The sequence below is a fragment of the Corvus hawaiiensis genome, chromosome 26, assembly GCF_020740725.1.
Source record: "Corvus hawaiiensis isolate bCorHaw1 chromosome 26, bCorHaw1.pri.cur, whole genome shotgun sequence".
NCBI lineage: Eukaryota > Metazoa > Chordata > Aves > Passeriformes > Corvidae > Corvus > Corvus hawaiiensis.
In genome coordinates, this window is record NC_063238.1 from 41,226,948 (window position 1) to 41,253,821 (window position 26,874).

Sequence of the window (26,874 nt, forward strand, 5' to 3'; positions counted from 1 at the left end):
ATTTCAGAATTTTCAGTGTATCATTTAAAGCCATATCCTTTTTTCTTTATCCTTATTGTTTTAGTTGGCAAGTTTCCATCACAGTCCACTTAGTATATTTTAATGCCAGGACCTACAGTACTTAATTCTCCTTGTGGGAGGCTCATTTAATCTGCACAATACTCTAGAATAACATTTTCAAGTAATTTTATCCCTTTTAATTGTTACTAATTTCACTCCGTCAAATTTTCTGAATAATTGAGTCATGTCAACCCAATAAGCCAGACTGTCCATGTAAGAGTTGCCAAGAGTATTGCAGAGTTAAGATTATCAGGTTATGTAACACCTCACTGCCCTAACCTTTGGTTAAACATGGCAATAAAATTGTTAATATCAAGGGTTAAGCAGCCAAAAACAATTATTTTATCAGCAAGACAGGCTCTCCCTTCAGTTGATTTGCTTGGATTCCAGACAAGTGAAGCAGAGATTTAGATCTAGACCCAAAGACATGCCAACACTTCACTCAAGTGTCCTAATTGTGCCTGGGGAAAGATGAAGGTCAGGCAACAAAATCAAGAGCTTAGAACTCCCAACAAATAAAATCCAGTGGAGAAACCCAAAACAGACAATGACCTAAGCATAAAGCAAACCAGACTCATCTTGTTTGACATACAAATCCCATAACTGACAGACCACAGCCAGACTTCCTGGCCAGGAGGAACTGGGAAACTCAGAATCTTCCTTTACACTGAAGGTTGCAAAGACACATCCAGGAATTCGAGGAGACATGGCCTAAACCTGTCCCAATGCAAACTAAAAGGTTTAGATACCTGAGAAGTCAAAGTTGCCTTTTCACAGAATCACAGAATGGTTTGGGAAGGGACCTTGAAGACCATCAAGATCCAACCCCCTGTCCATGGGCAGGGGCACCTTCCACTAGAGCAGACTGCTCAAAAACCCCATCCAACCTGGCCTTGAACACTTCCAGGGATGGGCAGCCACAGTATAGAGCAGAAGCTCATTTGTATTTTGGACCTTCTCTTTCCAAAGTTGTTTCTATCTAAAGCAGACACCATATTTGCTGAGCAGCCAGGTCCTGTGCTGTAGCCTAAAAATGTCAAATGATGGAAATCACAATGGATTCCAGAGGAAGATGTTTCTCTTGTCTGGATCTGGGCAGGAAACTTCATCCTGTGAAGGCTGAAGTACAGGCACAAGAAGAGGTGTGATTCCAGGTACAAGAGGAAGCACTACAGGTAACTCTCTCATCTACATGCCTCAAAATTAGGCACAAATGTCAGTTCCAAGTGTGGCATTTCTTGATTTGTGCAGAATTTGGAAACCCTTTTTTTTCTGGCTTTATCCCACAAAAAGATACAGTGGAATTTATTCCACAGATTAAACAGTCCTCACAAAATTAATTACAGTGAAACAGATTATAACCAAAGGTGCAGTCTGAAAATATTTTAAATGAAAAGCACGGCAGAGACAAGAAAAGGTAATAAAAATAAACTTTCAGAAAACTTTGTAAGAAAATGACATCACAGCAACAGCTGTGCAGGAGAGAGGTCAGCAGTGCAGACCTAAAATCATAGAGATCATAACTGGAGTTAGGGAACAATATCTAATGGGCCACAAAGTAATATTTTCATCTGCAGAGGATGACAAAAAAAAAAAACTGTGATCAGTTTTTCTCCACAGAAAAGTCCTTTGAAAAATTTTGTCATATGAAACTAAAACATTTATAAAATACAACTACACCAACAAGTTTGCAAACAGGACTTTGAAATAGAGAGATTTAAGTCTCAACTTAAGTAGAGACACAGTAATAATATATCCAAAATATATCCAATTATTCTGATAGTTGTGACTTGTTACCTTCTTTAGTAACAAGGAGTACCCATGACAAACAAATAGATTGCAACATCTCCTATTAAATATTCATTGAAAAGTAGACAAAGGTCACTAACCAGGTGAAATGATAATAACCAACATAAAATGCGTTCATAGGTCATGGGACCAAATGCACAGATTTTAATGACTAGATATGGTATGAAAAATTAGTATTCTGTCCTGAAATAAGGTAATTTTACTGTCAATTATCTGGGTTCAACACACGCGGTTCTTAATAAAGATAATACAAAGCAGGTGTTTACTGGTGTGGTAGTTTAAATTTAGTTCGATGGATAGGTTGCTAAACAAATGAAAAAGCTGGTACCGCCTCTGCGATTTACATATTTAAAGAAAGAGCAAGGACGAGAAGTTCCTTCTGTTCCTGTTTCCCCCCTCTGGGGTGGCGAACGTGGGAGGCCCCCGGGCCCCATCCCGAAGCGGGCCCGAGAGCCCCTGGCGCGGGGCGAAGCCGTCGGGAAAAGCCGTCGGGAAAAGCCGTCCCAGCTCCGCAGGCAGCCGAGGCCAGCCTGAAACGACAGCGCGGCTCCTGGGGCCGGCGGGCCCCTGCCGGGCAGCCAGCGCGGCTCGTGTGGAACCGAGCAGAAACAGCATGCAGCCGACAACGAGAGACATGGCGACTTCTCCCCAGCACGGAGCCAGGACAAGAAACAAGATCAACTTCTCAGCCGCAACTTAACAGGCACCAGCTTTCTTCCAAGTCAGAGAGAAAGGAAAAGTGAGATCATGTGAGGTGAAGCCAACATGGCAGAACCAAGGGCAGTAAAGCAGGCGCTCCCAGCACCAGAGCTGAAAATTCTCCTTGCAAGCCTTGGTGAAGACTATAATACAGCAGTTTGTTTTCCCTATAATTCATAAGATGATGTACATGGGGGGATGTAGAAATCCACATGTAGTTCATGAGAAATACTCACACCAGAGTATACAGATGCGGTGAAAGACTTTTAGAGATTGAGAAGAGAGCCTTTACTTTCAGGCTGGAATAGCTCATCCTTAAGAGACTGAAACCCCATGACTGTTATGACCCATGATGAGCAGTGTGGAAAGACTGCAAGATTCATGGGAGGGATATTTTTTTACTGCAGCAGATTTCGGGCAGACTGTTGTTTGTGAAAGTTTGAAACCACATTAAAGAAGTTTGCAGAGAACTATCTTCCATGGGATGAATCCCATGGCACAGCAGAAGAAACTCTTTTCCAAAAACATAAAGAAACACTCTTAAGAAATTAAACACTGAACCCAACTCCATGTTTGTGTCCTTTGTGCGGGTTGGTGGAAAGAGGGAGGTACTGGAAGAGAAAGGTGTTGTGGGAGTTTGCTTTAATTTCTTATTATTTCTTTTTACTTTTAATTCTGTTAGTAATTAATCTTCTTTATACTATAACTGTTTAAGTGTGGACCTGTTTTGCCTTGAAGTCTTTCCATTTTCCTCAATAATCCTCATTTCACTTTGTTTTTATTTGTGATGCTTGGTGCCTAACCAGCATCAAACCACAACTACATTAGGACTTATAAAAGAGTAAGATGGGTGGTTGCTTCCTTTAGATTAAGGACTTAATTTTGACCACACTTCACGCAAGAGAACTTTACACCAGCATTTAAACCCAGCTATGTTTCAGTCCTGGGTGAGTACATACAAAGCAGCAGCTATGCTGGGTTAGCCCAAAGGCCCTGTAGCTCACACTAGTCAATGTGTTTTCACTTCCCTACTCCAGCCCAGCCTCTCCTGGAAGCCACAGAAACTTTCAGGAGCTGTAACAGCATGTGACAAGTGTCAGGTTATGTGACAGGCTGATCTGCACAACTACAAAGGAGCAGAGAGGATCAGTGACCATCAATTGAACCCCAGTAACCAAATCAGAGCCAGCAGAGCTGTGCGGGGGTGAAGCCCAGCAGCTCAGTTACACAGGCAGCTCTCTGGATCCTCTTACAGACTGGGGGGGTCACTGCCTACAGGGATATGGGGCTCATTATAGGGAAAGAACATCTTAGAACTGTACAAGATTCCTTTTGGGGTGTAGGGGATGAGCCAAAGACAAGAAGAAGGAGGGATTGAGGCAGTGTAGGTAACAAGCATGGAAAAACAGAGGGGGAGTGCATGTGTGTGTGCTGGTCTAAGAAACAACAACGGGAATGGGCTCTGGGTCTCAGCCTCGTGGGTCAAGGTACCAGCAACTGGTGCAGTCCAGTGGCCAGCTCCTGGACAGACTGAGGCTGTGTGTGTGTACCCTCTATGTTGCTCCAGGCCTGCTGGGAATTCCTGCTCAGCCTCCTATCTGCCAAGACCTGGGGACATGGAGCTACAGCAGCCTTGCCTCTGTCACACCACTCTGAATGACAAGGAGTTCCATGTCATACCTATAGGCTGGATAAAGAGTCATTCCTTCCATCTGCTTCGCCATCTACTAAGCTGTCTGATGTCCTCCAGTTCTTCTTTTGAAAGCAACACTGAACCTTCAATCCCTACCCATCCTCTTCCACAATGTTCACTGTATTACGGATAACTCTTATGTTTCTCCTCAGCCATCTCTTTTGTAATCCAAGAGTTTAGAAAAAGTATACTAAACATTAAAAATTACACTGGTTTATTGGCATTTCATTAATGAAATCTATTTATTTATTACACGTTGACCTTAGGATAGCAAAAAAACTATGAATAAAATGTACCCAACTTATTTTTCTTAATACATGCAGCTGTGCCACGTCATATTTTATGAAAACTGTCTGCATCTCGTCTAGCAAAATTCAAACTAACACAGACACTACTAACAATCAGGTGAAGAAATCAAAAGCTTTGCAATTCTATGCAAAGCACATGTCTTAACATTAACACCAAAACAGAAACGTAATTGCAAAAATCTTTAAAAAAAACCAAACAACTCTTCCCCCAACCTCCCTCCTTTGATTAATCCTGTCATCTGCATAACTTTAGAGTTAGGAAATAGGGAGAAGTTTTTCAGATGTTCAGTGGTGGCAAACAGAATAAAACTGAAATGCCATTCTTACCTGGCCTGTGCCTGTTGCCTGCCTCAGCAGAAAGAGAACCTCCTTGAGCTCTGCGAGGTCCAACTTTACCCCCAGTGCCACCCGGATAGTGATAGATGACGGATGCTGAGCACAACCCCTCAAGGGCAGCTGCAGAGAAAAGAAAAAAAAGCCAACAGATTAGCAGAGACATTTGCAAGAAGTGAAGTATCACATCATAAAATCCATTTGCACAAACAAAATATACCTGAAATTGGAGGTCTAATGACAAAGGCCACAGAAAATTCTGAGATACTCAATGTGCTTTTCACCTCTGGGTTCACCCTCGGAACTCCCACTGCCCCAACCCTACTAAAACAATCTGCAGGAGTAAGAACTTGTCACTGTAGAGGAAGCTCACATGAAAAGCACTTAATCCAGTTGGATGCAATTCCACAAAACCAGGTAAGATGCCAAAAGAGCTGACCAAGGTGAGACCACTCTCTCATCACCTCCAGCAGGTTCATGCCCATTGCGGGAAGTTTCTAATAGCTGGAAAAAGGGAAATGTCATCTTCTTTGAGAAGGAAGTACCAGTACAGACAGATCAACATCAGCTCCCTGGAGAGGCTACACAGAAACCCTTCTAGAAGCACATGAAGTGAAAGAACGTGTCTGGGAACAGCACACATTGAGTTATTGAGGGTAAGTCAGTCTTTGGCAACCTCACTGCCTCCTATAATGAGATGATAAGCTCAGTGGACAAAGGAACAGCAGTGGATGTTGTGTATTTTGGCTTTCAAAACATCTTTGGACATGCTCTCCCACAGAATGCTTGCAGCCAAATCGGGAAGATTGGGATAGCTGGCCTATCAGGTAGGTGGGAAATTGGCTGGACAGCCACACTCAAAGGACTGTGATCAGCCAAATGGCTGCCTGTGACCAGTGGTGTCCCTCAGGGGGACAATACTCATACCTTCATTAACTGCCTGGATGATTGCACAGAGCACACCCAGAAACTTCCTGGGTGATACCAAATTGAGGGGAACAGTAGGGCAGGCCTTCAATGCAGAGAGAACTTTCCAGGCTGGAGATAGGGCCTGACAGGAGCCTCATCCCAAAGCAAGGCTGGTGGAAGGCCATCAGAAGGGTCGGGGGACTGGAGTTCCTGAAGCAGAGAATATGAGAAGCAGAGAGAACTGGGCTTGCTCAGCCTTAAACAAGGGCTGAACGTCAATGTCCCTGCTGCCTTCAAAACACCCAGTGGGAAGGCAGAGAGGAGATGGAGGCAGGTGCTTCTCAGAGGTGCAGAGATCGGATGAGAGTCAACACAAGCTGACACAGGAAGTTCTGCTTTAAGGTAGGACTAACTTATGTTTTGTTGTTGGGTTTTTCCAAATTATAACCAGCAAAATGTTAGAACAGGTTGCTCAAAGACTGTAGAACTTCCATCATTAAATACACCTGAAACTCAACTGGACAGGTCCCTCAACAACCTGATTTAACTGGATGTGATATAAGCAGGAGATCAGACTTACAGACTTACCAAATAATTTGGATTGGAAGAGTCCTCTGGAGGCCTCTAAGTATAATTTGAGGAATCCTGACCATTTAAATTTTTGGAATTGTAGAAGGAAAGAAGTGGGAGGTCAAAAGGTGTTAAGGTTTTCATAGTATGTAACCTGCAGGGCCATTAGGAATATAAATGGGTTTCCACATAGAATGAGAAAGCTAAAAGCAGACCTGGAAACAGTGATTGTCCTGAAAGGGTGTGAAACTGAGAAGCAGAAATTGTGCTCAAAGATCATTTGTATAGCCAATAAATAATAAAAAGCAGAAAAAAAGGAAAGGAAAGGATGGAGAAAAGGCAGGGAAAAAAAGCAAATCCTAGGACATACTATGAAAAGAAGTCATGCCAGTGGAAGTTTAACACTTGTGGCTTTGGTAGATGGAAAGGCAAAAATCTTTTCCTAACAGTCCACACTGGACATCCATAGGAAATATTTTTAAAATACCTGTACAAGCCAGTGAAGGAAATCAAATACTTTCCAAGGAATCATTAAAAAATCAGGCACAATTTTTAAATACATGCTTTACTACAGTAACACAATTTATCCTGTTTAGGTTTTCCTAAACACATTCCTTTCTCATATCTTTATTAAGCAATTTTTGCTTCAACTTAACTGTTACACCTGATATTCGGATGTTGGTCACCAAAATCATTCCTACTTTTCACGATGCCTAAGGAAATGATAGGGGATAGTTTGATTTACTTGGGTTTAGCAACTACCACCACTTAACCCTACCTCCAAGCCACAGGAAGTCATTGACAGAGCGCAGCAGTTCCACTGCCATGTGATAATGCACCAAGGAATCCTGCAGCATTCCAGCCTGCAGACACAGGTCTCCAACGTGCTTCCGCATCCGGCCCTGGCAGCGCTTCTTGTAGTGTCTGCAAAATGAAAGGTGCACTTTTACTGGCAGGGAATGCTTGTTTGAGGTAATAAACACCTGAAGTCCATTTTCTTTCCTCTTTAATAGCAGATCAACATTAATTTACTCTCTGTCTCTGAGCAAATATGAATGCTAACTAACGTAATATGCAAAAGAACCAACAATTTGAGGATATATTTGAGGAAAACGTATCACGTTTTGGCTACACAGCATTCACACAGCTAGAGTCACACCCCCTGAAAAGCTCCAAAGCAAGGTTCCTGCAGACTACAGTGAGTATTTGGCTGCCTTTCCAGAGCTGATATGCTGCTTTTTTGCTTTTTCAGTACACCCAAAAGCTCATTGTTAAGCCAGGGTGGTCTGCCTTCTTTCTTTCCCTCAGTAGGGAATGGATTGTTCTTGTGCTTAGGGAAACTGTTCTTGAATAAATCCCAACATTCCATGGATGCTTCCCATGGAATTCCTCACATTTTGGTTCTGAGCATATTAAAGGTGACCTTTCCAAAATCCTGCTCCAGCCCTCTGCCCTCCTCTGCTGGGACCCTCTCCACACACAGCCCAAAGGTGTCAGGGGCCCAGAACCTCCTCAGACCCCCCCAGACCTCACAAACCTCCCCCTGCTCCCAGCCCCTTCTTTTAAAGGGATGATGAGTGAAAAAGCACAATCACTTCAGGCAACAGCTGACAGGATTTCTCTTCCTCCTCTTTTTTTTACATGTTAAAATAAATGGTGATGTTCTTTCCAAATGAACAGACAAAGCCTACTGAAAATATTCAACAGACACCTTGGTATAGCTGAAAAGGCAACTTGGGCATAAATCTGTGTGATAACAGCACTAACCTTATTACTTTATTTGTTTTCTAAGTAAGTTTCAGCTAAAGAAACATAAGAGATGTAAAGCAAGATACACTGGACTTGGAAAACACCCCATGGTTTAAGTGACAGTTCAGAACAACTCTGCTCTCCCAAGTCTATGAGCAATCCTCCTGTTCTCCCTCCTGGAAAAGTATTCCATGGCAAGAATGTCCTTGCACTATAATTATAAAACTGTTTATGAGGGAGAAATTTAAATGTCAACTTAGATATTTTATTAATTTATCTGTTACTTTCAATAGTATGTCCTGTTGTTCTAACAATGTCTAAGTACATAGGGGTATGAAAATTGATTTTCCACACATCACACCAAGGAAAAACAGACTTTTATTTCTTTGGATGGTTTAAACTAAAATAAAAGTTTATCAGAAATGAAACTGTAATGAAAATAATTGCTGTAGATGTCATTCTTTATTGTATACATGAAGTCCAAAGAATCTGGCAAAAATACAAAGAGCTATCTTGGATTGACATAGTTCTAAACTTTTCACTTTTAGATGTAGTGATAGTTTTTCAATTTAATTAAGTTCATCAGAATAGCTGTTGAACAGGTTGCCCAGAGAAGCTGTGGATTCCCCATCCCTGGAAGTGTTCAAGGCCAGACTGGATGGGGCTTGGAGCAACCTGGTCTAGTGAAAGGTGTCCCTGCCCGTGGCAGAGGGATTGGAATGAGATGATCTTGAAGGTCCCTTCCAGCCCAAACCAGCCTGTGATCTTTTAAAAAGTTACCGGGACTATTTGAACTTAACAACTTCAAACAAAAAAGAAACCCAAAAAAACCTAGGGTAACACCCACTCTCCAGATGCTAAACTCTTATTCCCTAGAGTGAGAACTTAATATAAGAGGAATGCCAAGGTTATGGAATGAAACCAGGTTTGGGGCAGTGGGGGGTTTTTTCCAGCAAAGAACTTCCCAAAGGACCCTAGAGATGAACTGAAGTGTCACTGAAATAATCTCCATAAGGCATCTGAACAGATTGTCTTCATGAAGTCTGTAATATAGAAATGAAAAAAGGGAAAGAGGCATGGAACATATAAAATATAATGGTAGGAATAAGGATATTCATTTATTTCCCTTAGATTTTAAGGCAGAAAGGCCAAGAGAAATGTCAAGAATCCAAACAATTTCATGTTACTGGTTTATTTGCCTTCAAGGCTGTTAGTTTGGCCAAAGAGAAGCAACTTTTCAGGCACCAAATAATGTCTTACTCCTTGCAGTTGGTTTGGAAGAAGGAGATGAAGAGAAAGTAACTGATTTATATGGATCAGGACAGAAATTTAGAAGGAGAAAATATATATAAAGTACAGACAATGGCCTTATAAAAACTAAAGAGAAAAGCTATGGGAACCAGTATTACTGTCTACAAAAAAAATGGAAATAATAAAAGGAGACAAGAAGTATGTCTCCTATTGCTTCTCTCCATCTAAAAAGTTACAAATAATTCCTATATAAATGTATGCACTTCTCTGATCTATCACACCATATTCACAATTGATGTGAAGGTGTTGACATTAAATGAAGCTCAATACAACTGTTGTTCTTTATCTTTCAGATGTGTCAAGAAATTGAAATATTTATATTTTATTTTTCAACAAGCATATATTTAATAGATCTGTTTAAGAAAAAAAATACAAGAAAACTTAAAGTGAAAACTAAAACTGCTCTGTATGAACTATGGAAGGGCACCAAATCTTACCAAGATTTCAGTCTGAGCTTTGAGTTATAGAAAAATAACTCTATCAAAAAAGTTCCTTTGCAATCTTGAATCATCATTGCACAGGAGAATATAAATTGGTTATAAATCAGATTTTCCTAATGTCTGTACTCCAGAATGACAATAACATTTTAAATGTTATATTGCTTTAATTTTTTTGTTTGTTTTTCACATAAGTAGTGGGATTGGAGAATCATTGTTCCCTTACACAGCTATAATTCCTTTCAAAGATGCCACTGCTTCCAACTCCCTGTCTCTACACTTTCAAGCAATCTCTATGTTTATGGACAATTAAATTTCTTATTCTCTCAAAACTGTAGTTTGTAAGTGTTTTTCCAGATTTTCCAGCTAACATATGATTATGTTCATAAATATGAGTCATAGAGCAAAGGAAAGGAGATGATGCTTGACTTCTAAATCAGGACCTGATACCGGAATGGTTTCGATCACGCTGCCTCACCAACAGCTCTTCCTAACCTAATTTTGCTGCTGGTTTACGCACATGTCAATATATGTGAAGTTTGAAGGCATTTATTCACCCAGACATCAATAAACATTGCTCATAAAAACCACTGTTCTTTGAGAAACTCTCCTTATTTATAGACAAACAGATAATTTATTCCCAGTGATGAAGAAATTTACTATTAATTATTCAAAGACTGAATTCACTCCACCTATTTTTAGGCTCTTCAAGGTATTGCCAAGACAGGATCCATCTCTTATAGTCCCTGCAAGTCTTTGCCATCCTCTTGGAAGATGTTTTCTTACTAATGACAGAGTAAGTTTGCACCAAACAGATGTATAAACTGTGTCTTAATTAGGCACTCACAATTAAGTACAATGAATTAAATTCTTTCAAAAATGTCCAAAAAGACAGAAGGCAAAGACTTCAATGAGACAAAAACCACTCTCCACAGACAGCAAAACTTAATTTACTTCACATTTGGGAAGCCTCTTTTCAAAAAAATCCAGTATCTACATCAGGCCCTTAAAATCACATCCAAGTGACACATTGTTTCTTCAGTGTGTACTGGGGTGCAAATTTAATGGGAAAAAAGTCCTATATGCATATATATTCACATATATTTTTAGATATATATATATCACCATAAAATGATGATTGCTCATTTTAATACTGAGCTAGTTTTGCTTCACAATTTTAGCTGAAGAACCTGAAAGTGAGACGTTTACAGATATATTCTGATTTATTTTTTATTTAAACACTGTTTAAATATTTTGGCTCTCTCCTGCTTCATCCTAATCTATTTAGGGACAGGAAGCCCGTGTAAATTGACAACTACTTCCTCTAGGATAAGAGGACAACCTTTTTCTACGCCAGTTCCTTGTAGCACCCTACTGCCAAGAGCAGTTCGTATTAATTTTTCCGCCAGATCATTTACAACATTAAATTTCAAAGAAGCACCTAAAGTCTGCCCCTACAAACTCCTTCCTGAGTGTGATGCACTCAGAAACATCCCCAGGGAAGGCAGTATCACCTCATGCAGGACCACCCATGGAATGCTCCTTGGTGTCAGTCACCCAAACTCCTCTTCTGAAGGTCCTCACCACAGGGAAAAATTCCATTGACTACAGAACTACTTTAAAATCTGATTTTCTAAAGTTAGTTGGGTTAATTCTCTACCAAACACACTCTGATATTGACAGGAATAACCACAATCATGGCCAGTGACCACTACTACTACTTCAAAGTAGAGGGCAATGAATCTGTTCAAGGAACTACAAAGAACTACTGAATTTCCATTTCTGACTCATTTGCTCTACAGGATATGTGCTTTATTCTTTCATCTCCAGCTCTTTTCTAGGATCCCAGGATAATGTGAAGGAAAATTCAGTGTTATATTTCATGACAGAATTTATTTTCACTACAAACCATCCAGAAACAGGGTTTGACAGAATTTCTGGATCCTCAAAATTTGGCTAAATTTACAAACAAGAAACATGCAAAATCAATTTCCAAAAGTATATACATGCAAAATGCTCCAAAAAAAATTTCCATCAATCAAGTTCTACTAATTCCAGTTAGCATGCAGAGCTATAGATATCACCAATCATAACATTATCCAGACTTAAAGAGACACAGCTACAGCGTTGGATCAACTGCCAGAACTTTTGATTTTGGAAACCAAACACAGGCAGCAACAGCTTCATGGCTTTGGAGTTTAAAAAATAAAGCAAATTCCAGAGGCCAGCAGCCACCTAAGCAGACTATGTGTGTCCTACAAAAAAACTCAGCATTGCTACCAAATATAATTGCCAAATGCACCAAAAGGGGACAACTGCAGTGGTGAGGCTCCAGGCAGCAATTATTTTTGTGTGTACTGAAAAAATAAAGATAAAAAGCAACACTAAAATATGCAATGAAGGCAAAGTGGAGAGGCAGGAGATGGGAAAAAAGCTAACTATTTTCAAAGATACACAATCACAGCCTACCTTTTTAGACCCAACAACAAACTCACAGGGCAGTATGAGAGAAGAAGGGGGAAAAAAACCAGAAAGGAACAAAACAGAAATTAGAAAGACAGAGAACAGAAAGAAAATTAACAGCCACATACAGATACTGAGATCATCAACTTTGATAAATCAGTGCTCAAATCCCAGCTATGTCACCGTGTAGAGAAAAACGCATCTATAAACAGGGCCCTACATTCTCATCACTCCACAGCATTAAATGGAAGCCAGTATTAAAAAAGAAAGAACCTAAGACACAAACTGTTGTAAACAACATTAAAATGAGCTTATCCAAGTAGATTTACAATCATACTTAAGTATGTTCATTTTTTTTAGCTGAAAACAGAAATAAAATTGAAAACTTAAATGGGATTTTCAGTATTTCTGGCTCATGTTTCCTAGTTTTCAGTTTGTAGGACTTTTTTATCATAATGAGAACATGTGTTTCCATTGTTCTCCATCAATCTCCCAGCCTCTATGAATAACTATCAAGCACAACTGATTTCAGAAACTTTTTCAATTGTCCTCAGGAGCCCTGGGACCACATAAATATTTTACCCAATTTACAGCTGAAGAACCAGAAAGAAAAAATAAATCAATTTGCCAAAATCCCCTCTTGGCTGAATGCCCCAGGAATTAAACCAAGATCAGATTCTCAGTCCTACAATTTCTGTTTAACAGAACAACCTTTCTTCAAAACTTTTTAGGACTTAATCCACTATTTTTCATACAGAAAGTTTTCTACCAGCCATAAAAAGTTCTTATTCACACATAAAACAGTGAGTATGCTGTCACCTCAGTACCAGTTCTGGGAATGTGTCTCTCCTGCTCATTACACAAGCAACTTGCAAAAGATAAAGATCATCCTCATTTTTTCCAAGAATTAACTTACTTGAAATGCAGCATAATAATTCACCTTCCTAATTTATGAACTTTGCATCTTAAAAGAAATCAATCATGTTGCAATTATTATGTAACCAAGCTAATGAAAGTCTTGTAACTGGGTGAGGGAGAAGATCAGGTTTATATATATAGCCCTGATCATCACATAAGTATTAACCTTAGTATTTGACAATAAAATATTTGGAGACGAGTATCTTTTAAGAAACAAACAATGTTCAGTAGTTTTAATTAGTCTTCAAATCCCATGATCAGAATTACTGTGTCCCTTGTAAATTCTTAACATATTTACCCTCAATCTATCATCCCAATATCTCCAGGTTACAGCAGCACCACACATTTAATGAGACCCTTGCTAGACACTGAAATTTAACTTCAATTTTAGAAGTTATAGGTAAAGAGATGCTTATTTAGCCTAAGTAGGCATCCACAATTACAGCAGCAGAGACACACTCTGTTATAAGCATCAAGAGTGTGTCTTCTCTGCCATCTATTTAATATAGAACTTTTGTGCTTTTTAAGTAATTGGTTACACACTGACTCGGAGGTTGGGATACATCATACAAAAAAACTGGAAATGGACAGAAACTATAGAAAAAAGATCAAGGTACTTTCTTTGCCTTTAACCCTTGGGAAATTTCCACCTTTTCTAGAAAAAGCTGTTCATTTCCCTCAATATCTCAATACCATGTTTTTCTTTCTTTCTGTAAAATTACTATGCTGACAGACTCAAAACCAACAAAGTACCAAAAGTTGTTCTACCAGATCTTTTCATACCCACTTCCTGCACTCAAACAACCTTGAGGCCTCCCTGAACAGAATTACATCCAGTCTTGCAAAAACAGAAACTGGTTTCTATTGAAGAAGGTCCTTCCTAGCCCTGTACCTCCCTGGTACGCAGTGCTTTCCCTTAATTAGTGAATCTGTCACTACAGACGGGAATGTGCTAAAATAAAATCCTGTAATTGCAAGCCAAGCAATAAAAATCTCCCAAGTAATAAAATGCAATATTATCACTAGTTCACATCCAAAGACTTTGGCTTGACAGTATAAGTTAGTTTAATAAACTGATCTGAATTCAACCGTATTCCATGAACCTGAATTTCTGCTTTACAACACAGAGGTAGGAGATGCATCAGGGTACTTGAAAGGTGCCTAGAAAGGTTCCTGTGCAGAGAAGCTAAAAATATATTTTCATTCCGCTTTCTGAAGTTTTAATGTATAAATCCTAAGTTTTAAAACAATCAGAAGTACTAACTTCACAGCAAAATAAAACTGAAGAACTTTCTTACTATTGAACGGAACAATTAAGAGTATTTAGCAACTTTTCCTTGAGCAGTTCGGTGCAGCAAACATTTCAAGTACATCCATTGATCCAGACTTACTGAAAACCTGTTTGGTATTCAAACCTTCCAGCAAGGGTGTGTGCAGAGCTGAGCCAGTGATTAACTCTGGATAAACCCCTGTGTCCACACAGGCAGGGTCACACACCTTCCATTCTGCAAAGAACTGAAGCATCACCCTGAATCTGTTTGAACTCCTCACTGCAACAGCATAAAATACCTGCTTGGAGATGTGTGGACACATTCTGCTGTCACTCGAGCTCCCCACCAGTTCAGAACTTCACAAAGAGTATTTATTTCCCACTAGCTACAGCACAGCCACTGCTCAGAATTAAGTCATTTATCTAAGAAATCGATTTCCAAAGTACAGTTTTTTAGAAGACACAACTGAACAGCAGAATTAATTCTGATTTTGAGATTCTTGGCCAACAGTTCTCATTTTCTATCTAACTGGAATGGGAAATTTTGATTACATTCAATCAAATTTCATTCAAACTGAGTAATTAAAGACCGGATTCTAAAAACGCTTGTCCAGTGTACACAACTTTACCACCCACATACAAAAAGCAGCAACACAGTAATTTATTCTGATAATTGAATAATAGCGCAGGGACAAACGAGGGACCAACGAGTCAGAGCCAGTTCAAGTGCTCACGAAAAGGAGCAGGGCACAGGAGTACTGCTGGTCCTTCAAGCACCCACAGATAATTTAACAAAAGGCTTCAAACTAATTAGCAATCTGGAATGCTTTCTTCCCATTTCCAAGGCCAGGACTAACTATGCAGGCAGAGCTGATTCATGTGATCTAAAAGCTTCACAACCCTGCCTGGACACCTCTGAGCTTTTACACACAGTAATAACCTCTGCTGGCATCCCTACAGTACAACACAGGTATGAACACTACTGCTTCCAAACACACCCTGTGTTTTGATAGGGCTTCCACACCTCTGTCTTTGCCAGGACAAAAGGTGGTTGCTTCCATCGCCTGGATTTGACTGCCAACAGCAGAGTCAAACAGATTTTGCATGTGCCTGTAGCTATCAAGCCAGAATTACTTATCCCTTGCACAAGAACTATGCAACACTCAAATCTGACAGATGAGTATGCAAATGAGGAGGAAGGAAAAATGGGGGAACTCTAACATACACAAAACCAAACAGTTGTAGCAAACAGGTAGCAAAATATGACAGGTAAAAAGCAGTAACAAATAACTACATAAAACAAAGAAAGACCGGGAAAGATGCTGGACTTCATAATCAAAATAAACAGTCAGTCTCATAGAATGAAAAAGTAGACAGAGGCTTAGAGGAAAAAATACAGTAAGTAGAATTAGTCAAATACTACTCAACATAATGTAAAAATAGTTTCATTCATGCTAACTGAATTTTTTTTGTTAATACTGTGTATCTTTAAAACATTGGAAGCTTTCCAGCAAAAGTCTCATTACAACAGACTCTGTCAAACCTGACACAGAAGTCACTCCTGTGACTTCTTCCTACTATTTGATGAGCTTCATCAATTAAATGTATATATATGTAAACAAGCTCAGACCATCAAATATGCTGAGCCTACAAGTTAAATTCTCAGACACAGTAAGATCAGGACACAGCCTCTGTTGGAATAAAGCTCACCTTGTCCTTTCTAATAGGCTTATTCTAAAGGCTGGCAAGTGCCACAGATGTGTGTTTCTAAGACCTGCAAGCTGACAAAAGTAGCTGCTTACCTACTATCGGTGTCCAGACCTACAAAATCCTTCTTCTCAAAAGGAACACAGAGGAGGGGGATCTTGTCTCCAGATTTATCAGTGGCTCTATCAAGCCGCTTTGACTCCAGCACTATGAAGAGGGACTCAATAAAATCTTCTATTCTCTTCTCCACAGTTTCACACTCATCATAACTGGGATAAAACGCCACATCCGTGCGGGGCTGCTCTGCAATCTCTCCTTGAAGCCCAAAGACAAACAACCGGGAATCATAGAGAGTAGAGCCATACATTTCCTTCTGAAGATGGAATTTTTCAAAAGTCTGAGGCCATTCCTTGGCAGAAGAACATTCCGTGATAGTGATCAGCCCCACGACTTTGCGGTGTGTCTGAAAATCCCCCCACTCGTTGTTCTCTGGGGGATAATGGTGCCTGTATCGGATGTAGAGCACTCGCTGCGAGTCACGCACGTTAACTTGGCTCACAGCTGAAATCCGCTTGTAGATCCTGAAAAAGCTCTCTTCAGGTACAATGCCAATGGGCTGAACCACGACCAGGAGGGTCTGATGATCCTCAGCACATTGCATGTAGTCAGGAACACTCATTTTGCATCAACTGCACGCTAGTGAAAGAAAAACGTGTATTATTTCTTAACATTCAGAAGTACACGGGGTTGCTGTATCAAACAGATGCTAAACACTTCTCCATCCTGAATATATGTGCTGCGATACTAATATTTGCTTCACCATTTTATTCCATCTTCAACATGTAGCTTACTGATGTTACACTGTGCACAAGGAGTACTTTTAGTTACCTATCAAACAAAAATCTGTAAATTAGGGTTTTTCCAACTGAACCTCACTCCCTGTACAGCTACACGAGCCAGTTCACACGTGGGGCAGCAGAGTCTCTACCACAACCACTGGGAAGAAATACCAGCTCAGAAGAGCCTGTCAGATTCAGGCTCTTCAGTCCCATTTTCTTGGGGAAATATGGAAAATTGTGTGGAGTGAGATGTAAACAGGCACCAAATTGGGATCACCAAACTTTACACAGCTGTCAGTGCTCGTGCATGGTCAAGCAGAGGAAAATCAGGGCCAGAACACCTATTTTTGAAGAAAAGTGGAATCTTGCTTTCTCAAAACACACATAGGTAAGGACTAGGCAATGTTTTCTGCCTTTACATTTAAGTATTTAGAATTCCTTTTCTGCTGAGCTCTCTAAAACTGATTACTGTACTGCAGCTGGGTCTTGAACGAAGATGCACATCCCTGAGTCCTTTCATGTCCTGGACCCCACGGATCGCTTGGTGAATTTCAGCTCCAAAGCACACCCTGAACCGTAAATATCACCAAAAAACACAAACAAACCAGTTCTCCCCAAAACCAAACACATGGACAAAACAAAACAAAAACAGCCCAGCTTAGACTTGACAACATCGGTTTTACAAGCCGAAAAGTGAGTTCCGAGCCCACGGGGGCACAGACAGGCAGCTGCCTTGAAGAAAAGGGCTCCTCAGAACTATGGACTGTACCTCCCCTCTCCCACGGCACTGCCCGCGGTCTGCCCAGCAGCCGCAGTCCCAGCGTGCAGCCCCATTCCCAGCGTGCAGCCCCATTCCCAGGGAAGCAGCACCGTCCTGGCACTTCCCCCCGGCAGGGGCCGCAGCGGGCGGGCAGGGGGCGAATGGCAGCTCCCGCTCTTCCCTGTCCCCGGGCATATCCCGCGCTGGGCCCGCCAAGTTTAGCATGGAAAAGGAATAAACTGCAAAAGAGCCAAGCGTAGCAGAGGCGCACACCTCTCGGGCAGCGAAAGGCGCAGGGCAGCTGCTTTGGGTAACCGCGGAAGGGGCACTGACAGCCCGGGCAGGAGCCGGTCTTTGGGCAGCGGGGACGGGCAGTAATGGGGGACGGGGCACTCACAGCCAGGACAGGAACCGCTCTAGGACGGGGGGACGGGGCACTCACAGCCAGGACAGGAACCGCTCTAGGACGGGGGGACGGGGCACTCACAGCCAGGACAGGAACCGCTCTAGGACGGGGGGACGGGGCACTCACAGCCAGGACAGGAACCGCTCTAGGACGGGGGGACGCGGCACTCACAGCGAGGACAGGAACCGCTCTAGGACGGGGGGACGCGGCTGCCGAGCGATAAGCAGGGAAGCGGCACTCACAGCCGGGACAGGAACCGCTCTAGGACAGGGGGACGCGGCTGGCGGGCGGTAAGCAGGGAAGCGGCACTCACAGCCGGGACAGGAACCGCTCTAGGACAGGGGGACGCGGCTGGCGGGCGGTAAGCAGGGAAGCGGCACTCACAGCCGGGACAGGAGCCGCCCCGCTGCCGCCCCGCTGCCGCCGGAACTGACGGCAGTGGCCGCTCCGCCCCGCATGCGCGGCGGGCGGTGGCGGGAGGGCCGCGAGGGGAGCGCGGCGCTTCTCCGCTGTCGTCCGCGGTGTCGGTCCCGGGGCTTCCACGGGGACTGGAAGGCTCTGCCTGTAAACGCGAGGCGTTCCTTCATGAGGAACGCGTTAGGACGAGTGAATGAATGGTTGAATCTTCTGGGTGGTGAATTCCAGCCGACTCTATGAAAACTTAAAGGGCTCTAGCTCTTAGAACGAAGTGATCCTTCCTGGCATTCCCAAACCCGAAACTGGTCTGGTGTCATAGAATCATCCAGTCCAACTGTTAACCCAGCACTGCCACTGTAACCCCTAAACCACATTGGCAGACAAATGCCTTTTAAACACCTCCAGGAATGGTGATTCTACCACCTCCCTGGGCAGTCTATTCCACTGTCTGACCACCTGAACAGTGATTTTTTTTTCCCCTTTTTTTCTAATATCTAATCTGAATCTTCCCTGTCTCAGCTTAAGTCTGTTTCCTCTAGTCCTCACACTGTTGGCACAGCAGAAGACACCGACCCTGGCTCACTACAACCTCCTTTAAGCTTACTATAGAGAGCGATGAGATCTCCCCTGAGCCTCCTTGAGAAGAGAGATCTTCCTCTGAGAGGATTTCTCAGTCATGTAGCTTAAATGCAAAAATCTTGAAAACTCTGGAAGTATGAAAACTCCAAAGTATGAGCCTTGTATGAGAGTTCAGATGCGTTTCTGGTGGAGGATGTGGGAACCTTAATGATGTTCAGTAAGGCCAAATGCAAGATGCTGCACCTGGGTCAGCACCTCCTGGTATCAACACAGGTTGGGGAATAAGTGGATTGAGAGCAGCCCCAAAAAGAAGGACCTTAGGGTGCTGGTGGATGAGAGGCTGGACAGGAGCCAGCTATGTGCACTTGCATCCAGAGAGCCAAACATGACCTGGGCTGATCCCACAGGGTGGGCAGCAGGTGGGGGAGGGGATTGGGATTCTGCCCCTCTGCTCTGCTCTGGTGAGACCTTGTCGCTGTTGTACCAAGAATGGTGAAAAATGACACGAGTCCAGTTTCAGGATAAGTGGCTAAATGGCCCTTATTTAATTATATAAATCAGTTTATATAACTTCGTTCGCAAGGGTGGTATGACACCATTGGTCACTTGACCATCCACGTCTCAGGGTGATTGCTGGAATGCTATAACACCTATTCAAAATATTTTCTTCAGTGTACCATGATAATACTTGGAAAACAAGTTTGCAGGTGCAAGATAGAGCCTTGGTTTACAAAAACCTCAAACTGTTTCTCAGCTAGCTTGCATGAGAAAGAAAAACTTCACAGGATGCTGCAGCAGCTGGAAAATTCCTCTGCTCCTAGCTTTTTAGTATCCACAAGACCTCACCTGCAGTGCTGCATCCAGGTCTGGTATCCCCAGGACACAAAAAACTCATGGTATTCTTAGAGCAAGTCCAAAGGAAGCCATGGAAATGGTCAGAAGGCTGAAGTGCCCCTCCTATGGAGACAGCCTGAGAGAGTTTGGGTTGCTCAGCCTGGAGAAGAGAAGGGTCCAGGAACGCCTTATTGCAGCCTTTCCTTAGGGGGAATGTCATGACTTAAAGTAGTGGCACACCAACAGATTAACTTCAATAGAACTTGCAGTGTTTGAAAAATTTAGGTGAGCAATTGCATTTAGGTAGAATCGTAGAATCATTTAGGTTGGAAAAGACCATGAATATCATCAAGTCCAACCTAATACTGCCAAGGCCACATCTAACCATGTCCCTAAGAGCCCCATCTACATGTCTTTTATATCCCTCATGGGATGGTGACTCAACCGCTTCCCTAAGCAGATGGTTCCAATGCTTGACAACCCTTTTGGTGGAGAAATTTTTCCTAATATCCAACCTAAACCTCTCCTGGCACAACTTGAGGCCATTTCCTCTTGTCCTGTCACTTGTTACTTGGAAGAAGAGATTAACCCTCACCTGGCTACAACCTCTTTTCAGGTCTCCTCAGCCACTGTGGCACAAGCTGTGGGCTCCTGGCAGGTCTCTACTCTCCCCTTGGGCTCCCCCAGTTTGGGAGACGTGTGGGAAACAACAGCATAAAAGGAACTGAACAAGCTTTAGCCTTGACCTTCAGTTATCTTCCAAGAAATGGGCAACATTGCCCAGAGGGAAAGGAGGAGGAGAGACAAGAAGCACAAGCTGGACTCACAGTCCCAGACAGAGGCTGACCAACCCCAACAGCAGCACGGCCTCAGGGCCAGAGAGGGATGGGGTGTGCTCAGCCCAGTCACTCAGGGCCTCCCTTCTCTGCCAGGGGCAGCTCCTGCTCCCTTTGTCCCTTTGCTGGGAGACAGTGACTCACAGAGGCAACTACACCTGGCAAGCTCTCAGCTGGCAGCAGGGCAAAGAGGAGCTCTGAGCAGCTCAGAGGGTCCCTCCCCTGTGCTTTCCCACCACCAAGCTCAATACCCTCAGAAATCTTGTTAGTTTGACGAGGGTTTATTTGTAAATTGAAATCATAACAGACTCTGATAGTATTTATAAGAAACTCACTGTCGGAGTAATGTCAGCTGTCTCCACAAGATGTCACAAGACGGTAAGGATGAAGAAAGAAACCAAGCTTTCCAGACATCCATGCAGCATCCCAGGATATTTGTGCTTCCCTTCCGATATACCATACACAGAATGGCCTCACAAAAGTTCTAACCTCAAGGGAATTATACAGCCTAAGAGATAATCAGCAATAGCTAACTATAAATGATGTCCCCAAATACAATAATTTTGGAATTTTATCATATACTGTGTTATCCTTGCACCAAGGTGCTTGCAACTGCTTACGGTGCTATATTTTATTAATGAATCAGTATCATCTGTAGCCTTGTCCTTATGCATTGGGCAAATTCTATATAAGATAATAACATTCAGTCAATAAACTCCCTGTGTTGTCCATTTAATGATTCTTTATGAGTACACTCCTTTCTCCCCTAAATTCCATGTGAATTATTATTGTGTATTCTGAAAAAGCTCCTGCTCTTCCCTCTCATACTAAGTAGAGGTAATTTAATGGCCTTAGCAGATTTCTTACCAATACAAACCATCAGGCATGTTGTTTGTAAAGCATACTGGAAACTTTTTTATTGAAACCATTAATGAATTTATGCAAATGATGTGTCACCACTTCTGGAAGTGCTCACTCGCCCTGCAGCTCTTACCCAAACAGGCACAGGTGAATTTCTGGAGCCAACGTTCCCAGCAGCAAAACCCCATCCACAAGCATGGTACAACCTTCCTATGCAGCAGGCACACAGCATAAACATGGGGAATGTGTTAATACTGAAGATGCAGCCCCATCATCACTTCATAGTTTACACATGCCCTCCACACCTCCCCACAGCTCTAACAAGTGTCAGGATGACCAGACGCATTCCCTGGTACTGTACTACAGCAGCAGAGGTGTTGAGCAGCCTGTAATTACAGTTTGGTTAACAATTTTGTGGCCAGCTGGCCTGTAATCAGAATACACACAGGAGATGCCCAGTTGCCATTAAAAACAAGTTCCCCACACTCCTGTGCCAGCCTTGGGCTGAAGAGCCACGATGAGGGGGTGAGGAAGGGGAAGCCCCAAGGCTACTCCCACCTGCGCTGGGGCAGCAGGAATCCATCCAGGTGGGAAGAGTGACTGGAAAGCTGCTCAGCACAAAAGGAGCTGTCAGAAAAGGATTGGAAGTGCTGGTTGACCGCGGGTGAACATGAGCTGGCATGTGCCCGGGTGGGCAAGGAGGCCGGTTGCATCCTGGCATTCTGTGACAGCAATAGTGTCGACAGCAAGACAGGATGGTTGGTGATTGTTCCTCTATGTTGGGCACTGGTGAGGCCGCACCTCAAATCCTGAGTCCAGTTCTGGGCCCCTAAATTCAGGAAGGACATTGAGGTGCTGGAGCATGTCCAGAGAAAGGCAACAGAGCTGGGGAGAGGCTGGAGCACACGTCTAATGAGGAGCAGCTGAGGGAGCTGGGGGTGGTTAGCCTAGAGAAAAGGAGGCTCAGGCGTGTGACCTTATCATTCTACAAGCACCTGGTGATCGGTCGCAGGTTGGACTCGATGATCTCAGAGATCTTTTTCGAGCCTACTTGAGTCTGTGATTCTGTGAAGGGACTCGGCAGCCGGAGCCTCAGCGTGCCCGGGTGCCCGCGGACAGTGAGGCGGGAACCGGAGGCGCTGCCCAGCGGCGGGCGAGTCCCTGTGTGGGGAGCTGTATTGCAAGGAGCCGTAATCCCGGCGGCGGGCGAGTCCCTGTGTGGGGAGCTGTATTGCAAGGAGCCATAATCCCGGCGGCGGGCGAGTCCCTGTGTGGGGAGCTGTATTGCAAGGAGCCGTAATCCCGGCGGCGGGCGAGTCCCTGCGTGGGGAACTGTATTGCAAGGAGCCGTAACCGCGGCTGCGGGCGGGCGCCGGTACAATAGGGAGCTGTAGTCCCGGCGGCGGGCGGGTCCTAGGCGGGTCCCGGTGCTGTAGGGAGCTGTAGTCCCGGCGGGGGCGGGTCCCGGTGCTGTAGGGAGCCGTAGTCCCGGCGGCGGGCGGGTCCTAGGCGGATCCCGGTGCTGTAGGGAGCTGTAGTCCCGGCAGCCGCCGCCTACAGCTCCCGGCGGGCCGTGCCCGCGGTGCCGCGGGGACGGGCTGAGATGGCGGCGGCGCGGCTGAGCGGTACCGAGAACCGTCTGGTGTCGCTGCCCCTGTCGAGGATCCGCGTCATCATGAAGAGCTCCCCGGAGGTCTCCAGCATCAACCAGGACGCGCTGTTTCTCACCGCCAAGGCCACGGTACCGGCTCGCCCTGCCCTGCCCTCGGGCTCCCCCGCGCCTCCCTTCCCCGGCTGAGGGGCCTCTGCCTTCGGAGCGCTCCCGCGGGCCCGGGCCGGGCTCCCGCTTCCCTTCTCTGCCCGCATCCCGAGACTGAACTGACCTTAAAGCTGCCCCGAGTTCAGAATCACAGAATGGTTTGTGTTGGGAGGCACTAAAGAAATCTGTTTCCAAACCCCTGCCATGGGCAAGGACACCTTCCACTAGACCAGGTTGCTCTAAACCCCGTCCAACTTGGCCTTGGACACTTGCAGGGATGAGGCAGCCACAGCTTCTCTGGGCACCCTGTGCCAGGGCCTCACGACCCTCACAGGGAAGAATTTCTTCCTAATATCTGATCTAAACCTACTTCCTGTCAGCTCGAAGCCATTCCCCCTTGTTCTGTCACTACTTGCTCTTGTAAGTAGTCTCTCTCCATCCTTCCTTTAGACTCCCTTCAGCTACTGAAATTTAATGAGTTTCTGCACTGTGCCTAGTGTATGTGCAATTAAATATGGTGCTTCTGCCTTTAGATAGGGATCAACTATATATGTGAATTCTTAGTCTGACTACTCAGTTTTGTTTTAATTTTTAGGAGCTTTTTGTTCAGTATTTGGCTACATACTCCTACAAACACGGCAGAGGGAAGGAGAAGAATGCTCTGACTTACACTGACCTGTCTCATACAGCAGAAGAGTGTGAGACTTTTCAGTTCCTTGCAGGTATCGATAGCATAAGGGTAAATCCAGTGTCTGCTTTGGAAAATGAAATCTTGCTCTTAATGCTCTGTTTTGTGAGGACCCAGTTTTCCTACTGGTCATTGATCTCCTGCATAGCATTCAACTGGAACTCATAAACTACGTCACTAAGAACATTTATTTGTGAATGGGGATTTTTCTGCTTGCCTCTAAATTATGCAGTTATACTATATACAGTTCTCAGGATATTACCTTAGGCGTTTCTTAAATTCCAGCAGTTCCATCTGAAAGCTTTAGGCCTGTGAAAGAAGATCATTGCACATCTTTAGGTGAGAAGTTACGTGGACCAAAAATGACATGTAGGAATCTGTAAATTTTGAGAAAAAGAGCTTCATTGTATGGTCCCTCTCTCCTTTTAGATATAAACACACACACATGTGTTTTTACTGATATTTGGGTTTTATATTAATGGCTTGTTGGATCTAAGGCAGTTGAGCACTCAGTTTTACATCAAATAATTTACGTCAGCAGACCGTTCAAGATAGTTGCCAGTAATCAGTCATTAAATAGAGTCCTTATCTTGGGCTACTTGTACCATAAGTGGGTAGCTCCCTCCTACTCTTACAGCTGTGTAGGTCAGACCAACTTACCTGGTTATTCACTTAAGGTTTGTTAAAAATACTAATATTTCTTTTTGGCTCATTAGTGGTTTGGATGCAATAATATTAATGAGGCAATACAAGTGTTCAAACAGACTATAAAAGCCACAATTCTGCCTTCCAGATATCTTGCCAAAGAAGATCCTAGCTAGCAAGTATCTAAAAATGCTTGAAAAAGAGAAGCGAGATGGAGAAGTGAGGGAAGACGATGACGAGGGTCAGGAGGAAGAGGATGAAGATGAAGCTGTTGGTGACAGTGTTGGATCTTAAGGCCAATGGAAAATTGTTTCATAGTTGATCCATTTTCTATTGTATAAAGGATGTTATTTTTGTGACTGAGAATCCAGATGCTGGATTTATTTATACACTGAGCCATCTGCTTTTGCTTAAAGAAGTTTAGAAATTGAACTTCATACTCGTTGGAGAATGGAATTCTTCCCTCAGAAACACGGCAGGGTAGGAAGAGACAGTGCAAACCTGACAGCAGAGCTTGGTCAGATGATTTGAAGTTGCTTTGTCAGACAATCATTACCCAAATTTAAAATTTCTTTAGAGCAGATTTCAGTTCAAAAGCTCCAAAAGTGGACCAAGTCCATGAAAAAAGTCTGTAAAAACAGCCATGTGGGCACTAAAACGTGGTAGAGGAGGAGATCCATCCCAAGGGCTAATGTGGTTCTGTAGCTGTGGTGGTAAATGGGATAGAAAATTATGTAAATACTTGCATCTAGAGCCCTTTTCCTGAATGAACTCCACTTCTGCAGTTTCTCCTGCCAAAGTGCACATTGAAGTCTGTTAATTGTGGGTTCTTCAGAATGAGCAGCTCCTTTGCCATGTGAGTGACAGAGATGGATTTTTCATTTGGTTTTGGTTTGTTTTTTTTTTTTTTTTTAATACTACAGAAATGGCAACCATCTTGTGCAGAACTTTACATGCAACTTTTTAAAATAAACATTTTGTATGAAAACTGACAATGGATGCAGAAATTTCCTGTAGTTCTTTCCAGCTTCAGTCACACTCGTGGTCAGTGTGGCAATGTCTGCAGAGTGTCACGGTCACTCTGAGAGAGAGAAGTGACTGAGATCTCTTCCCCAGCTGTGAGGAATGTCCCAGGTAAGTACTGGAATGTTGACAGAGAATAAGAACCTCCCACTCCAAAAAAGCTGGGCAGAAAACCAGCTGGAAATTTGACTAAAGCAACACCCTAATTTGGAGGGCAGGGTAAAGATCAGAGGATGTTGCACTGTAAAAAAATTCTCTGAAGTTATCATAAATGAAAATCATACTGTACCAGGAATGCTGCAGTGAGTGCTGAGTGGGGCTGGATCCCTGGGGAAATTCCCAAGTGGGTAAAGGCGGAACTACACCGTTGTTGAAAGAGCTGGTTTGTGCTTTTTTTTAAAACATTAAAAGTGCATGGAGATGTGTGGGAAACTGAGCATGGAATGCTGTTTGGGGGGTGACAGTTTTTTGGGAAAGAAAAAGAGATACACCAGCACAAAATTGCACAGTAATTCTCCAGCATAAACAGGGATGAGGGCAACAAGCAAATACCTGAACCATGGTTACCTTGGGTGGGTCACAGCCAAAGAGAGGAACGTCCTCCCAGCCCTGGCAGGGGTCCAACCACAGCCCCATCCCCAGCACTGCGCCCTGGAGAGAGGAGGCAAGAGGGAAAAGGGGAAAGTGTTGTCTGGAAAAGGGGTGGAAAGGGGTTTTAATTTCTGACTTAGTTTCTCACCATATGATTCCATTTAATGTCAGTAAATTATATAATTTTCCCTCCAGTCGAGTCTGTTTTGCCCATGACAGCAACTGCTCAGTGAGCTCACTGTCTGTATCTCAACCCACGAGCTTTCTCATCCTATTTCCTCTCTTCTGTCAAACTGCATCATTTAACATGAACTTCCTCAAAAGTGACCAAGTATCTTGACCTGTTTAAGGTGTTCTGGGATTTTAGGCAGTGGAACACAGGCCAGGGGATGCTTGCCAG

The 26,874-nt window shown here is 43.4% G+C and overlaps 2 protein-coding genes across 9 annotated transcripts in view; one reads left to right on the forward strand and one right to left on the reverse strand.

Annotated features, from left to right (window-relative positions):
* The window catches only part of TRAPPC9 (trafficking protein particle complex subunit 9), a 460,315-nt gene extending 441,640 nt beyond the window's left edge, over positions 1 to 18,675 (reverse strand). For 2 of the 8 annotated variants that reach the window (XM_048286366.1, XM_048286359.1), the window contains exons 1-4: positions 18,484 to 18,665; positions 16,332 to 16,932; positions 7,160 to 7,305; positions 4,897 to 5,025 (exon numbers count right to left, since the gene is read on the reverse strand). In XM_048286366.1, the coding sequence (XP_048142323.1) occupies positions 4,897 to 5,025; positions 7,160 to 7,305; positions 16,332 to 16,915 (859 nt within the window). In that variant the 5' untranslated portion in view covers positions 16,916 to 16,932; positions 18,484 to 18,665. Of the gene's footprint in view, positions 1 to 4,896; positions 5,026 to 7,159; positions 7,306 to 12,347; positions 12,892 to 16,331; positions 16,933 to 18,232; positions 18,334 to 18,367; positions 18,386 to 18,412 lie in introns of those variants that run through there. The other 6 variants (XM_048286362.1, XM_048286363.1, XM_048286360.1 and 3 more) reach the window with 6 other exon arrangements.
* Positions 18,676 to 23,292: 4,617 nt separating this feature from the next.
* CHRAC1 (chromatin accessibility complex subunit 1) lies at positions 23,293 to 25,852 on the forward strand. Its single transcript, XM_048286341.1, has 3 exons — positions 23,293 to 23,509; positions 24,123 to 24,249; positions 25,009 to 25,852. The coding sequence occupies exons 1-3, from the start codon at positions 23,372 to 23,374 to the stop codon at positions 25,152 to 25,154; spliced, it is 411 nt and encodes a 136-aa protein (XP_048142298.1). The 5' UTR covers positions 23,293 to 23,371; the 3' UTR covers positions 25,155 to 25,852.
* The last annotated feature ends 1,022 nt before the right edge of the window (positions 25,853 to 26,874 follow it).

What these genes read in the sequence shown, in the direction of transcription:
- CHRAC1 (XM_048286341.1), top strand. Translation starts at nt 23,372, where the DNA reads ATGGCGGCGGCGCGGCTGAGCGGTACCGAGAACCGTCTGGTGTCGCTG. An exon ending in TTCTCACCGCCAAGGCCACG is followed by an intron (nt 23,510 to 24,122) that starts GTACCGGCTCGC and finishes TTTAATTTTTAG; the next exon opens with GAGCTTTTTGTTCAGTATTT. An exon ending in GACTTTTCAGTTCCTTGCAG is followed by an intron (nt 24,250 to 25,008) that starts GTATCGATAGCA and finishes TCTGCCTTCCAG; the next exon opens with ATATCTTGCCAAAGAAGATC.